Source organism: Dermacentor albipictus, chromosome 2 (genome assembly GCF_038994185.2).
Source record: "Dermacentor albipictus isolate Rhodes 1998 colony chromosome 2, USDA_Dalb.pri_finalv2, whole genome shotgun sequence".
NCBI classification, from domain to species: Eukaryota; Metazoa; Arthropoda; class Arachnida; order Ixodida; family Ixodidae; genus Dermacentor; species Dermacentor albipictus.
The window spans coordinates 54,389,795-54,406,025 of record NC_091822.1 but is presented as its reverse complement, the minus strand read 5'-3'; the positions used below and the strand labels follow the sequence as shown (position 1 = coordinate 54,406,025).

General features: G+C 47.7%; 1 protein-coding gene across 1 annotated transcript in view; it reads left to right on the top strand.

Annotated features, from left to right (window-relative positions):
- Positions 1–16,231, top strand: part of Chc (clathrin heavy chain) — a 55,006-nt gene that overhangs the window by 20,340 nt on the left and 18,435 nt on the right. Inside the window, exons 6-8 of the mRNA XM_065431653.1 lie at positions 2,153–2,530; positions 2,831–3,283; positions 7,886–8,078. Coding sequence (XP_065287725.1) covers positions 2,153–2,530; positions 2,831–3,283; positions 7,886–8,078 — 1,024 coding nt within the window. The remainder of the gene's footprint in view (positions 1–2,152; positions 2,531–2,830; positions 3,284–7,885; positions 8,079–16,231) is intronic.

Genomic DNA, 16,231 nt, shown 5'->3' with positions numbered 1-16,231 from the left:
CTGATAGTCTGTTGTAGCGTGGTCCGATAAAAGCAAACTTGGTTGCATTAATAAAATAGGTAGAACAAACTAAGGCTAAAATATAGTCCGTTATATCCGAAGGTCTGTTGTACGTGGGTCTGTCGTAACGAGCGAAGAATGTATGATAAATTTTTTTAGTATGTTGTACCAAACTGCGCAGTGGTGTTCTCATCCTCTGCTCTAGTTTGTTTTACCGCTGCTAGCCAGTAATGCTTGCACGTAAAAGAGAACATGGAAACAACTTCACTGGTAATGTTTTAATGCATTCGAATTAAATGTCTGCCTGTGTGTGGCAAGAGGGGAGAAGAATGGAGAATAGAGGAGGCCAATGCAGGTGAAAGGTTGGAGGGGAGCACAGATACCGCTGCGTGGCTAGAGCAAAAAGCAGGAAGTGCGCGTGGCATGTTGTCCTCTGCCCTGGACCAATGGGAGTGTCTCGGCACCTTGGGTGGAGGCAGTGAAAGAGCAGACGAGGTGGTGCACAGCATGCTGGAATGCGTGCTGTGCGTACGGTGGCCTACACAGTTTGCGCTCGGCCATCAGAGGATGGATTTCACTCTCGGGCAAGTCTGGACACGTGTAGTATGTTCAAATTGATACATTAGTGCGTGCATTTGCGTTGTGTACTTGAAGGAAACAATGGATGGCCGGGCCTTCCACGAGCGGTACAAGTGATGCTGTACATAAGCGTAAACAGAAGAGTGCAGGGGCTTTGTGATGAGAGCCTAAAACATCTCGTGTATATTTGTACAGTTAAACCTCGATAGAACAAAGTAGTTGAAATTGGCAATTTGCTTTGTTGGATCGCAATTTCGTTGTGTTGAAATTCGACCTTTTATGCAAATAATTACAGTTGCCAATAGATTTTTCTTACAGGCCAAGGGGCCCCAGAATTTTCCTAGTTATTGGGTAATTAAAAAAAAGCAAGTTCGACTGAGAAAACATGCCACGTCAACAATATCTTCACATACGACTGTACGAATTAAGCGAAGCCAGCCGCGCTTTCGCGTGCACTCCGCTCTGGCTGATGGTGTCGCCCGCACTGGGACGACTCTATAATCAAAAGTGCCTGCAGTGGGGAGTGAATGCTTTGTCTGCCTCTTGCTCCGAGTCACCGAGATACGTAACCTCCAACACTAAACGCACGGGAAGGTGGCTTGCACGATGCCTTGCCGTCTTGGCACCATCGCTCTGCACGCACGGCAGATCACCTTTAAAACAGCGTGTATGGCTGCATATGTGCTCAGCTGCACTTACAGCCATGCACATCCACGGCCGAGAGGTGCGCCAGAAATCTTGAGCACACCAACTTACCCCTCCCCCCCACCCTTTGCGCATGCTCTCTCATGTTACCACTATAAAGCTCCCCTTACCCTCTTTCCCTCTGCTTGGGCACGAAGGGGGCACTCATGAAGCGACCATCTTTCTTGTCTCACCCTCGCACACTTTCACTTGCACCTAAAGCACAAACTGTGTGGGGGATAGGATCTCTTATTGCACTTGGAATTTATATAAAACATGATGCGGCTACACTTCGGTGGTCGCTCTTGTCGTGCTGCGCACGATTTGAGAGGAGAGTTTGCAAGTAGACGCTTGTAATTCAATCATTCGACCATCTGTGTCCACGGCAATTTCCATTTTCTGTCTCAGCATTCCTTTGCTGTGGAAGACAAATGTCGTTATATTGAAATCTCATACATACTTCATTATATTGAGGTTCTAATTACATGGTGTTCTATGGACAAGAGGTTGTGAAAAGTTTAATGCTTCATTATATCGAGAATTTAGTTGCATTGAATTTTGTTATATCGATATTTAACTGTACATAGTTCTGTGGGAAGATAAAGGAGTCAGAAAAGACCTCAATATATCCAGTCCTGCCAAGCCAAGGTGGCCGCATTTCGATGGGGGTGAAATGAAAAACGCCAGGGTCCCGTGCACTGGGGCCATGTTAAGAGATCCCCTGGTGGTCAAAACTAATCTGTAGTCCCCACTACGGTGCACCTCATAATCAGATTGTGGTTTTGGTGTGTGAAAGCCCGTAATTTAATTTGAAATGAATTGCTGACATCTGGTAGGTGTTTGCCTTTGGCCGTGACGGTTCAGCACCTGCTGCGCTTTGGACGTGCAGGTGAACCCTTCGCGCCTGCCCGTGGTGGTGGGCGGTCTGCTGGACGTGGACTGTGCCGAGGAGGTGATCAAGAACCTGATCCTGGTGGTGCGCGGTCAGTTCTCGACCGACGAGCTGGTTGCCGAGGTGGAGAAGCGCAACCGGCTCAAGCTGCTGCTGCCCTGGCTCGAGGGGCGGCTCCACGAGGGCTGCCAGGAACCGGCCACCCACAATGCTCTGGCCAAGATCTACATAGACTCCAACAACAACCCCGAGCGGTTCCTGCGCGAGAACCCTTTCTACGACAGCACTGTTGTGGGCCGATACTGCGAGAAGCGCGACCCCCATTTGGCCTGCATCGCCTACGAGCGGGGACAGTGTGACCGAGAGCTTGTCCAGGTACGTCTGGCCGTGGCGTTGCTGGTGCACGAGTGCGAGGTCGTGGGTTCGATTGAGGGGTGGAATGCAAGAATGCTCGCGTTCTTATGTTTAAATGCACATTAAAGAAGATAGATGATCAAAATTAGCCTGGGAGCTCTCCACTGTAGTGTCCAATGTAACCCTAATGTTACTTTGTCTAAAAGTCCACAATCAATGTAAAGAAGTTTGTGTGCATTTTGAATAAATCAGCACCAGCAACAGTTCCCTCAAGTTGAACTTGGCGTAGTTGCACATTCAGATTTCTCTTTCTGTGCGCAGGTGTGCAATGAGAACTCGCTGTTCAAGAGTGAGGCTCGCTACCTGGTACGGCGGCGAGATCCGGACCTCTGGGCGGAAGTTCTGGCGGAGAGCAATCCGTTCCGGCGCCCACTCATCGACCAGGTGGTCCAGACGGCCCTCTCGGAGACACAGGACCCCGAGGACATCTCGGTGACAGTGAAGGCCTTCATGACGGCCGACCTCCCCAATGAGCTGATTGAGCTGCTCGAGAAGATTGTGTTGGAGAACTCAGTCTTCTCGGATCACCGCAACCTGCAGAACCTGCTTATCCTGACTGCCATCAAGGCAGACCGCTCGCGAGTCATGGAGTACATCAACAGACTGGACAACTACGATGCCCCTGACATTGCCAACATTGCCATTGGCAGCGAACTGTACGAGGAGGCCTTTGCCATCTTCCGGAAGTTCGACGTCAACACATCGGCCATTCAGGTGCGCTTGCATCACGTTGGTTACCATATCTACGCAAGTAGCAGTGGGAGTCTTGTCGCAAAATTACCGGCTTGACATAAGATCCTTCGATTCAGCATCTGTCAATTCAGAATAGTACAGTGAAACCTCGTTAAACAGTAGTCGGCAGGAGCTCGGAAGAGGTACATACAGTGAAACCTCGTTAAACCGTAGTCGGCCGGAGCTCGGAAAAAGTACGTACTAAACGGTAGTACTGTTTAAGCGAAATAGCATGACATCGCCCACTTACCTGTCGAAAACGGAACTCGGAGAGAGTGCGATGAAAGGGGAAAAAACGTGCAGTATTTATTCACTTCGCGGGACGTAAGTGTTATTTTCGTTTGATGTCGCGGCGGCCTAGCACGACGACAGCGGCCTCAAACTTACTGAAGCTGCGTGCCAGCTTCTCAGCCAGCCCCCCTCCTCTCGGCAAACACTTGCACGGCAGATTCCTCGCTGTCGTTACGTATTCTCCGTGCACGCGCGCAGTAGTGCTGCTTAAGTCCCGGGGCACCTTTTTCATTGCCGGGCGCCGGAGTTCGGAAAACTTTTCGTTTGGAATAGTTGTTATCGCGCCCCTGTTCTTGCGACGATCGCATTCATGAGGTTGACGTAACGCGCAGCTTCTGCCACTGTCGGGGCTGAATAGCCCGTGCTGTCGCTTTCCGTGTCGTCCTCGTCACGGTCGCTAGTTGACACTTTGGCAACAACAGCGGCGACGATGGTGAAAAGTCGAACCTCGTAGCCGACATCTCTTCGCGGTCGCAGCAGCGCTGCCGAGCAACTTCGCATTCCAAATGCCACACACTGTAGTCAACAGCAGATCCACGTCGCGGGCCAGCGCCGACTTCTTCATGTCACGTTTGGTAGCACGGACGATGTCTAATTTTTCTTCTATGCTGAGCACCCGGCGTCTTTTTTATCCTAGCTTCGGCATGACGCGAGTCCTCGCTTGCACGACGCCACAACGCTCTCTGGCACGGCGTCCATGCAGTGTCGAAATGATGTTGGTGCGGCTTCACGTGAAAATGCACAGGGCGCTTGGAGGCCGTTGTTCCAATCTCCGAGGCTTGTTGTTCTGCCAGGCCGCCCGACGGAGACGATGCACCGCCGTGTTTGCGCAACGAAAAGTGGAAACGCTACGTTTTAACCGATGCTTATGCAATAAGTTGGTACGGTTTACGCGGATACAAAACACGTTGTGTTCAATGACCGCTGAGTCTAGGATTTGACTTCACTTTTAAAACAAAACTACTGTTTAAGCGGGTACGGTTTAACGAGGTTTTACTGTATCCTTCACGGCAGCTGGAATGGTAGGCTAGCAGATGACAGTGTAGAAAGTAACCAGGCATCGGGTTTTGTCAGCACATGCTCTACCCATACAAGTGTCTCCTAGCAATCGAGGTGTGTCTCTTCCATCTTTTGCCTCTTTCGTGTTTTTTTTTCTATGGCTGTACTAACTATGCACACGGAGAAATGTAACCTTCATGATTGTAGAACTGCCACATGATCTCGCTTTCCGGACGGTGTAATTTACACGTGCTTGCGCTTTGGAATGATTGGTAGTGTCTGGTAGTGTATGGCAAGGAATGTGAAAAGCAATTCGTTTTGGAGGTGACACAGCACTTCTTTGTCGGTGGTATTCTTGGTGTCAGTCTCTTTTGCGAGTCCCCACATTTACTATACGGTGCTTTGGTGGTGTGTTGCAACAGATTGGAAAATAGAAACAGTAAATAGCCAACAGTGGCATTTTCGTTTTTAGCTCGTATTGTGACAACTGATGGGTTGACAGGCAGAGTGGTTAATTTTGGGGTTTTACCGTAAAAACCGGACTATAGGTCGGACCGGAATATAGGTCGATCCCCCAACTAACGAATTCTAAAAATGAAAAAAATATTTTTCAGTGGCAAAAGTACCGAGAGACATGACACCCTTACCTTGAAACAAATGCGACTCAGCCGGTTGCACAATGGTGACAGTACTTATTTAAATGCTGCTCGCATGTGCACCTGGCCAAGTTTTTAGCGGTATCGCGCGACCATCGAGCCGCGTGCTTGTCAACACCGTATTAACGGCTCTGAGTAGCGAAACAAACGATACGCGCATTCACTATTTCGCCGCTCCGTGCCGTGATAAGGTGCTGACAAACACGCGGGTCGACGGTCGCACGATACTGTTAAAAATTCGTCGGGTGTACAGTACACAGAAGGGCACGAAGTCCGCAAGCGCTACTCCGAATCAGAGCAACACCTTTGATCAGAGTCGGATGACGAGTCTTCTCGTTGCCCAGTCCATAGGCGCGTGCGATCTCTACCGCTTTCAAACGAATGCATTCGACAACAGGCAGCGATCTTGCACGCAGCTCTCGGACAGACTCCGCAACCTTGCCTTGCAGTTCTGCAGTCCGCTGCGATCCGGCCACGAAATGACTTTTTCTTTTGGTTGCTGCAAGTTGTAATACGTTGCTTTTGCCTCCGCCACTACCGAATGCTCTTTTCGGATACTCCAAGTTCTCGCTGTGCCGCCAGGTTGCCGTGGGCTTCCACGTACTCAATCGCCTTTTTCTTGAAGGCGACGGTGAATTGACGTCGGCTTCCGTTCATTTTGAAACAAAATGAAAATGCAGCCTTTAATTAATATAACTTTGCGACAGTGGAAACGCAAAGTGCCGTTGTCACAATGTCGCCACGCCACACTGCTGCTGATGGCGATGGCGGCTGTTTACTTCATCCGCCCATTGTTGCAAGACTTCTGTAGTTTTTCCGCCAATGTCCAGTATATAAGTCGAGGGTCGACTTTTCGCGATGGTTTTTCGAAAAAAAGTTCGACCTATATTCCGGTTTTTACGGTAACTATAATGACCTTTCAGAACAGAGAAGTTTGGTGTGGTCCTCTGAAGTTCGCTATACCGAGATTCCACTGTATCACGAAGTGCCTTTGTGAGCTGGAAATATTGCTCATGCGCAGAAACGCTCGCTACAATGTTAATCAGCCAACACCCCTGCATTCAACAAAGCTGCTGACAATGTTCAGGGACCTCATAACCATCGCTAAAGCAGGCGCACACTTGGGCTCACTGACCTTGCCATCACCTACTGGCACAGTCTGTGGCTTCGTATTCCACCTTTGCAAACAATGTCTGCATGTCTGCTTCTGTAGTCAAATAGTCGATAAAGCTTAGGCCATCATCGTGCTCTAACGAAACCGCTTACGTGGCACATTTCCCAAGCCGATTGGGAATCGCACGTGCGCAACGCACCAGCAGTGGAGAAAACGTAACATATGTGACACAGCTGGTTACCGTATTTACTCGAATCTAGTCCAGCTCAGATTCTAAGCCGACCCTCAAATGTCCAAAGCCCGAAAAAAAAACAAAAGAACTTAAATGTAAGCCGAACAAAAAAGTAGACAGCGTTCTCAAAATGAAGAAAGCATTTATTTAATATGAACATGCTGAGCTCACTCTGCGTCATCATCGCTGCTAGCCTCAAATTCATGTTCATATGCTTGCGGATGCGCGCAAGCTCGCGTCCACGCGCCCACGCATGCGCACAGTGCAGCACGGCTCGTACACGTTAAAATGCGGCGCGATCTTGGTGAGTAGCTCCTCTCTGTAATCACGCGCTTATCTTCCTTATCGCTATCATCTCCTCGTTGGGGCATATGCAAAAAGCATCACCTGTTCCTAGCCTGGCTTGAATGTTTGATGATGCCTCTGTAGCTCGCGCATCTTTTCATTTGAAAGCAACATTATAGTGACATTGCCTGTCTAGTGCCATTACGATAACACCATGCCGCATGCCGATACGACACAACTCAAAAAGCAACGTCGCAAGCACCAGAAACTATTGTCAGAGATTGAAACATGTCATGGCTACCATATTTTTGACGTCGCATCCGACATACGTGACGCCAGAAGCATGTCGCAGCATGGTGATCTTGTGAGGCCACAACCAGAAACTACGGACTGCCTGGATGGATGCACGTGGGCTTTTCAAGTTATCCCATGCAATTTTCATAGCATATTATGGAACTGCAGAAATTTTAAGGATTAACCGATCGTTCAAGTAAACCGAGATGGAATTATTGAGGTTTTGTGGCTGTGTCCTTTGCACTGCACGTGTGGTAGCAACTGTGTGAAGTTGATAAGTGTGTAGTTGTGGTAACTGGAAGTTGGTTTCATCTAAGAAAATAGTGCCAGCATGGCATTACCTCTTACAGATGTGTATTGCAAGGAGAAGGGAGCACTCGCAGGGAGGATGGCAAAGGCAAGAGAAGCTGCTTGCTCACCAATAAGCTTAGAGGGATTGAGAGGCCCTGCAGTAATGTGAAAGCCTTTTCATGCAGCAATAACGAGCTTCATTCCCAGAGTTGCTCCAAGCACCTTGCTGTAATGCTCACAGCAGTGCTTAAACCCTGCCAACCACCTCTGTGTGGTGCAGGTTAAGCCCTCGGAGACAGTTCCACGGCACGTGTCATCCCAGTGCAGCAGCTTTAACAGTTCTCTTGCCCCCCACCTGCATAAGTGAAGGTGCGACCTACTTCATTTGCTGCACTCTCTCTCTCCCCCCCCCCCCCCTGCAGGTGCTGATTGAGCACATCCAGAACCTCGATCGGGCGTACGAGTTTGCCGAGCGGTGCAACGAGCCGGGCGTCTGGAGCCAGCTGGCCCGGGCCCAGCTGAGCCAGGGCATGGTCAAAGAGGCCATTGACTCGTTCATCAAGGCAGGGGACCACACTGCTTACCTGGACGTGGTGCAGACTGCCCACAAGACAGGTGTGTGTGGGCTCTGGCAAATGCAGCGTGCACCATTCTCTCGCCTACGATGGTGCAGTTTGTGTTACTTGTGTAATCAACATGGCGACACTGTGCTTGCAAAAATGGCATTGGAAAAAGGCCTACATTGCTTGTGTCCCCATTTTAATACTTGAATCTCAAATATGTTGGTTTTGTTTGAGAGGGCAGCAGCTCTTCGTACCTCTCCCACAGAAACAGAATTTGCCATGCAACTTTGAAGTGAACATATAGTTTGCGATTGTTCATTTTTTTTTTTGTCGGTGATGTGACAACGTAGAAGCTTGCCATTGGCCTGCACTACGATTTTACTGGCTGCCGCCTTAAGAAGACAGCCTATACAGCAGTAAGACATGTTGTTGGGCTAGTCGGTTCACAGATTCAGAAAAACTTCAAACTGTGCATAGAACAGAGGACTTTAACAGAAACATCTTTCTGTTCGTGTCGTCTGTTCCTCACGCAATTTAAAGTTTTACTGAACCTATGCAGCATGCCTAGCCCATGTATGGTGTTCTGTGGTGCTTTGACATTTGTGGGAAATGTATAGAACATGTGCAAAAAGCTTCAGCAATGTCTCGGGCAGTACTAGCATCGAGACCTCTTGAGTAGACGGTGGCACTTTGTGCAATTCCTCGTGCAATTAAACGCATGACCTGTCTGTCATACCAGCCATCAGATGTGGCAATTTCTGACGGGTCCCATTAGGCTCCAACAGTTTGCGTACGCCATGTCGGATGCCACCGTGTTCTACCATGGGGCCTGCTTGATTAATGGGCGTCCGTGTGCAGCTCTTGTGGTCAGCTCCCCAGCAGAACCTACAACTGCAAACTGTAGGTAGGAGTAGAAAATCGATAATTCAAACTTGAAGGGGCCCAAAAATTTTTTGGATTACACCAAGTTCGTTAGATGCAGGAGCCACACCTAACGCTCATTGCTGCATCAGACGGCGCATGTGCATTGAGCGAACGCAAGTTACGAGTTCCGGAAGTGTGGCTTTGTGGCAGCGTGGCACGGGCTGCCGTGAAGTCGCACCTCAAGTCAAAGTTCACCTGTAACCTGTAATCCCATTTGACTGTTAAACATTAAAAAAAAATTATACTTGCAACAGGAGACAGCAGCAGCAGATGGGCATGCTAAGCAGCTATCTCGGAGGTGCTACTGCGAGTTCTGCGCTGCTGAGAGCATGGTCAGTAGCGCGATATGATTTAACTGTCACAAATGCTTAAGCATTTGAATTGTGAGCATTTTTTTATTCTGATTTAAAGATGGGGAAAGTAGCAGCGTCAGCTTTAAATGTTGCGCTAGGATCAATTGTTCTTACTCGGTGCTACGCACGCTGTCTTGGCACAGTGCCAGCTGTGATGAGGTTCAATCAATTAATTAATCCTGGCTGAGGCACTGCCTCAGCCATCAACTGACGTAGTCGTTCATTATCATACTGCAACCCATTCATTAAAGAACATCTAGCAGAAAGAGGAACAGAAACTCTACAAACTAATCAAACACACACACACACAAAAAAAAGAATTAGAGAATTAGGTCCCCAAAGAAAGTGTCAGTCAGAAAGAGAAAGGGCCTACAGTTTCACGGTCTGCAGTGGAGTTGCGAGATGCACTCATGGTGGCGGCGAAGGCAGCCCTCGGAGCATAGAAGCGGTGCTGAAGACAGGCACTGTTGAAGAAAAATCCTGGTCACCCTCGGGCAAACAGCCGGGCTCCAGTGATGCAGCATAAGTCCGGTTGCGACGTTGAGAACGAGGGCTGGTAGCCTTGGCACGGTAGAGATCTCGATACCTGACACGCAAGTCAAATGGCTTTGTGTTCTTCTTCACTCCTGGTGTATTGCGCCTTGCTCTTTACTCATTCAAGCACGAACCAGCTACGTAGCCCAAGCAACAGTTTTACTTCAAATGGTTTCACTTCTGCTCCCGGTGCTTGGATTTTATTATCCTGACGTTGCTCGGCATCTTCCTGCGTGTGATCATGAGAACACGGTGACACCCTCTGGAAGGTCGCCCTGGTCCAGTAGAAGGCACGAAGCACGGGCCTGACACCCGACAACTTCACTTCTGCGCCTGGAGCATTGGCAAACTCCTTCCTACATGCAGGCTTGTTAAGAAGTCTCCCCGACTTCTTCCTCTTTCCTCTCTGCTCACTTGTTGTTGGTGTTTGAATTCGGTGCGCTCGTGCCACCGCTGCGGCGTGTCGTTGTCGCCTTCGCAAGGCTGACCCACTCCGATCACGGCTTTCGTGCACTTGACACATCGCAGTCGGCACCTCTTGAGGTCTTTCGTCGTTGCTGCCTTCATCGTCCGCTCCATTTGTGGCTATCCCAGCGATTTCGGCAACAGTAAATTCACACGGTACATCCTGCCTGCATAGCACATAATGGTGAGTGCTCGCATTGCTTTCTGTGGCACTGTTTGAGGTAAGTACATGCCGCGTGCGTTGCATACTACCGTAAAAACCGCACTATAGGTCAGAGCGGAATATAGGTCGATCCCCCAACTAACGAATTCTAAAAATGAAAAAAATCTTTTTCAATGGCAAAAGTACCGAAAGACACCCTTACCTTGAAACAAATGCGACTCGTGCACAATAGTAACAGTATTAATTTAAATGCTGCTCGCATGTGCACCCAACCAATTTTTAACAGTACCGCGCAACCTATCGACCCATGTGCTTGTCAGCACCTTATTAACGGCGCTGAGCGACGAAACAAACGGGATACGCGCATGTTTACACGTGCGCTTATTTTCGCTATTGCGCCTCTCTGTGCCGTGATAAGGTGCCTGCAAACACGCGGGTCGATTGCCGTGCGATACTGTTAAAAATTGGCCAGGTGTACAGTACACAGAAGGGCACGAAGTGCACAAGCGCTACTCCGAATCTGAGCAATGCCTTTGATCAGAGTCGTCCGAACTAGAGTCGGATGACGAGTGCTTCTCGCTGCCCAGTCCAGAGGCGTGCGCGATCTCTACCACTTTCAAACGTATGCATTCGGCAATCACAGGCAGCGATCTTGCATGCAGCTCTCAGACAAACTCCGCAACCTTGTCTTCCAGTTCTGCGGTCCGCCCACGGATTGACGTTTTCTGTTGGTTTGCTGCTTCTGCTCCGCCACTACCGAATGCTCTTTTCGGATACCCCAAATTCGTGCTGTGCCACGAGGTTGCCGTCGGCTTCCGCTCATTTTGAAACAAAATGTGAAAAAGCAGCCTTTAACCAATATAACTTTGTGACAATGTAAACGCAAATTGGCAATGCCACAATGTCGCCATGCCGCGCTACTGCTGATGGCGATGGCGAAGGTGGCTCTTTCCTGCATCCGCCCATTGTTGCAAGATTTCCGTAGTTTTTCTGCCAATGTCCGGTATATAAGACGAGGGTCGACTTTTCGCAATGGTTTTTTGAAAAAAAGTTACTTATATTCCGGTATTTATGGTACTATTACAAGGAATAGTGTGGCAGAAAGTGACGTGAGCATTCGTGATTACGTGCCATGCAAGCAGGATGTGCCGGAATGCATGTGGCACGTGCATTTCTATTCCACATTGTGTAGAATAAAATTCAAATAGAAATCGCACCTATGACAAACTGCACCAAGTGGGCTATTTTGCAGGGCCTGCCTTTGTGCACGTCTCACCCGTCGCATAATGTGCCACACAGTTGCTTGACAAAGTTATGCCCTAAGGTTCCGGTTCGGGGAAAATCTCCTCTTTGTGGTAGGCGCAGCAGCCTCTTGCGAAGCTTGTTAAATGTTCCAGCGGCAGTTTGTTCCACTCTCTGACAAGATTTTGAGATATCCGCAATGTGGCCAAAACATACTTCGAGATAAACTGTAATACAGTTGACTCCTTACAACGGACCTTGATAATCCGACAAAGAACGACCATTTTATCCGAAGTCCACGACATCTGAAATGTCTCGCATCTGAAACTTTCGTTGCAATGTCAAGCAACTTTAGGACTGACATGCGGGCTAGTTGGTTTGACTTCATTGTGGAAAGTTTTGCGCACACTGTACATTCAGTGTGCACAGAACTTTCCACAAATAAGTTTATTGCAAAGAGTGAGTGACGAATGTACAAAGTGAAACAAAATAGTCGCAGTTTCGCCCGAAAGGCCTTCGATTGTGATAGCAAATTAAGCAAGATAAGCAAGCAAGCAGCAGCGAGCGAATTGACTTTGTGCTGTCACTCGCTTTAGCGCGAACTAAATGTCTAAAGCTGAGCGCATACGAAGCTACTGGCACTGGATGCACTTTGTCCCCATTGGAGATTGCTTTCAAGATGAGGCCTGCACGGGCGAGCAGTTTGTGAACATCGCAGATCGCTTTCAAGATACTGCGGCTGCTCCGCAACCAGCAGCCACCGCAGCAGCCACCGCAGCAGAACGTCCCTCTCTCTCATCAGCCCACATCCTCCGTTCCTCTCACATGTGATATTAATGTGGTAGTGTTAAGGATCAAGTGTCTCAGAAAATTCGGCGTCCCGTCCTGCGTCCAGCTTCGGAAGTTGTTTCGGCAAAAAAGATTTTCTACTACGACTTACACACAACCTACAAACATAATAGTTCTCGGATTGTAACTTGAATCTACTAGCAAACATAATTCTGTTATGCGAAAACTCAAACCCCTTTTTCAGCGTTTCTACAGTGCATAGATCGGAGATGGCATCCGCCATTTGCACATGCCGTTGCCTAAATATCCAAGTCCACGGAGCGGCGCACCCGCTTCCTTGAAACACTTCCAGATCACACTCGCCTCCAGCCCCTGTAAGAGGCTGCGTTTCTACCAGAAAGCCCACCTTCGTGCATAGCGTTCGCCGCGAGCGTTTCCCGGTAAACATTATGGTTAAATGCACTGCAGTTGCCGGGAAGCGTGAGAAGCAGACGGGGACCTTTGAATGCTTTCGCGTTCCATTCTTAAAGGCAAAGCTTAAGCGTCCTCCAAATTTTTTAGCCACCGATTGTTGGCTGACCTTCGCAAGTCAGTTGTCCAGTTGTGTTGACACGGCAGAAGTACATTTTATGTGCCAGATTTTTAAAAATGATATTGCTGCTAATTTCGTCCGCTATCGCTGATAGTCCATTGTAGCGCGGTCTGTTAAAAGCAAACTTCATTCATAAATAAAATAGGTAGAACAAATTAAGGCTGAAATATGGTCCGGTATGTCCGAAACTCTGTTGTACATGGGTCTGTTGTAACGAGCGCAGACTCTCAATACATGGCATGTATGGGAAATGGTTCAGTGCCGCAGAAAATTTAAACTTGATTTTTCGAGATATGAGAGGTTGAGTTAACGAGGTATTACTGCACGCCGTTATCGATTATTCCTCGACATATTCCACATCCTTTGCATGGGCACCTTATTGTTCATTAAGTAAGGCAACAAATGGAAACTCAATAAACTGAAATATTTGTTGTTTGTTCACTGTGGAAAAAAAATAGCATTAACAAAACCCAATCGGCATAGAGTGGGCACCGTTGAGAAAGCCCTCAGTTACGTTTTTCTTGGCCACATTTAGTTGGCACATCCGGTATGTAACTTAACAGTGGTTTCTGAAAAAACCTGTATGGGTTTCCTTTGTAGCTTCATGCTAGAGTCGGGTGTATGGGAATTTTCGCCCGTCACAAATTTGCTTGCCTAGCGAGCTTCTGATGGTTTTCTGTAACCTAATAGTGTTCCGCAATGTTAAAGGACGTGAGAAAATGTTCCAAAAGCCAGGGGAACTCATGCTTCAAAGTGTTGTTTTCACTGGCTTTACTTAACGAAAAATAACAAACATAGACGTTTCGCCACCTATGCGGGTGGCATCGTCAGTACACAATGGCAACAAATGAGAAATACATCCTATTTATCTATGAAACTGCCGTAAACATCCGACAGGGGGCCACGGTTAGAGTTACATGAAGATCGATTACGACGGATGAACCATGATTCTACGAACTTTCTTGGGCCCCATCGGTGTTCCCGTGCTAGTGTGGTTACATTGTTAAAATCAAACATGTGTCCCTTTGATAAACAATGATCTACCAATTCTGTCTTGGCACGTGTAGCATGGGTGGCTTTCGTAGCATCTCTTAGATGTTCCTTGATACGGGTGCGATAGATGTTCCTTGATACGTCGCACCCGTATCAAGGAACATCTAAGAGATGCTACGAAAGCCACCCATGCTACACGTGCCAAGACAGAATTGGTAGATCATTGTTTATCAAAGGGACACACCTTTAGTTTCGCGTAACTAGCGCAAGACAGATCGGTGCCTACAAGCGACGCCAATCTTTGCAGAATGGCAAGATTATTGGTGCTATCGGCGCAATCATGGGCAACTGCAGTTATGAAAGCATGTGGCCAATGCGGTGTTATGTGCGGCGGTAAACTAAAATGAAAGCACAAATAAGCAGTGTCCCTTGTATGATTTCTGCTGATGACTATGGTGATGTGGACTTAGTGTTGTGCTTGTTTTATAATATGTATTGCAGTAAGAAAATGCCGGGGATGTGTTATCTCTGAAAAAAAAATACACTGAAAGGGTTAAAGTAAGAAAATAAGTGTACTTGAATGTAACCTGTGCACGATCTGTAAAAGGAAAAACGTAGCATGCCCCCACAAAAAAAAAAGAGACATGCAGAATTTACTTTCACAGAAAGGTAAATAGTTTTAGGAAGCTTTGATAATAAATGTCACGTGTCATCACCATCTGCGCTTCATTGGCCACAAATACCAAGCACACAAGGCGGTATTCTCAAGCTATAACCTTTGGAGACGCTGCCATCGCTCGCACGAGATCTCGTGTGACTCTGCATCAGACATGCCAAAATATGTGGCAGAGTGAATTGCTGTCACTCTGCAGACGCAAGCTTGGTGCAGTGCTGGTGGCTGTATATTCCAGGGCATCTGGAGATGAGGCATGGGGAAATCTTGGTGAAAGTGATAGTATCTCCAAAAGTGGTGTAGTTGAGCACAGAAGCAACCCACGGCAACCATCAAGAAAACATGGTCTGTTGCCATCGGTGCTGCATCTGATTTCTCTGATGGTAGGCTGTTGCCAACGCCACCATTTTGGTTTCGTGTCTGATTGTAGTGCATAACCTATTTCTGGACACTTCTCTTTTTTCGGAAACAAACTATTCAAGATGTGGACGTTTTAGGTAAGCTTCAGATAAGTATATTTTGCATTAAAATTGTTGGTATATGCAACTATTTTGCGTTCCCTTTGGGGTTTGATTTATCTGGGATTGACTTTGATTAATCTGGGATTGACTTTCACCTTACTCTTGCGACACGTTTAGTCACATGATTCGTAAGCTTCAACATACACTTACATTACCCTTTTCACAGCTGCAAGTAACTAATATCCCATACTAAGTGCCTTTGTGTCATCCTAGAGGAGCCCTGGAACACTTATTGAATACCATAAGAAAGCATTGTTAATCTGTAAATAGGCTCCTGTGATCATGCGAATCAAATATTGTTGCACTGCATGCAACAGGAAATTTAGCCTTGTCTCAGTCAAAAACCACTTGCTCTCGCCTTCGCAATGTTGTCATGCAGCTAAGCAGCTAAGCCCATCACCAGTTTGGCTTACGTTCATGATCGTGGGAACATTCTTAATGCCGCAATTCTTAATATTGAGGGTAAATAAATGAAAAATACACAAGCGTGCAATCTCAAAGTCTGAAAAAGGTAATTTATTTTTGCACTTTCAGTCTACACACGGTTGTGTGTACCTGTGTCTGCTGAGCTGGGCCTCCTAGATCGCACCGACATGTTGCCTAGCATAGAGGTGTTGCGGCCACCACGGGGTGCCACGACAAACCCTCTCTCTGGCGAAACACTACGCTATTGGGCAGGGCCTTGTCTGCATGCCATCCCACCGTGTAACGTCTGGCACGTCAGTGGAGACAACAGAGAAAGCCGCACATTGGTGCAATAACTGCGTCAAACAGGCTATAATTCGAGCGTTACAAAGAATTTTGGGTCGGAAGATATGCGACATGACTTCCTTTATTAGTGCAGCCATTCTACGATTGGTTAAAGCCTTTCAGGGCCCGTTCAAGGATTGCATGTTCCTATTGAAAGTAAAATAGAACCATCCATCCTAAGACTGCGTAATTGCAACATCTAGTTT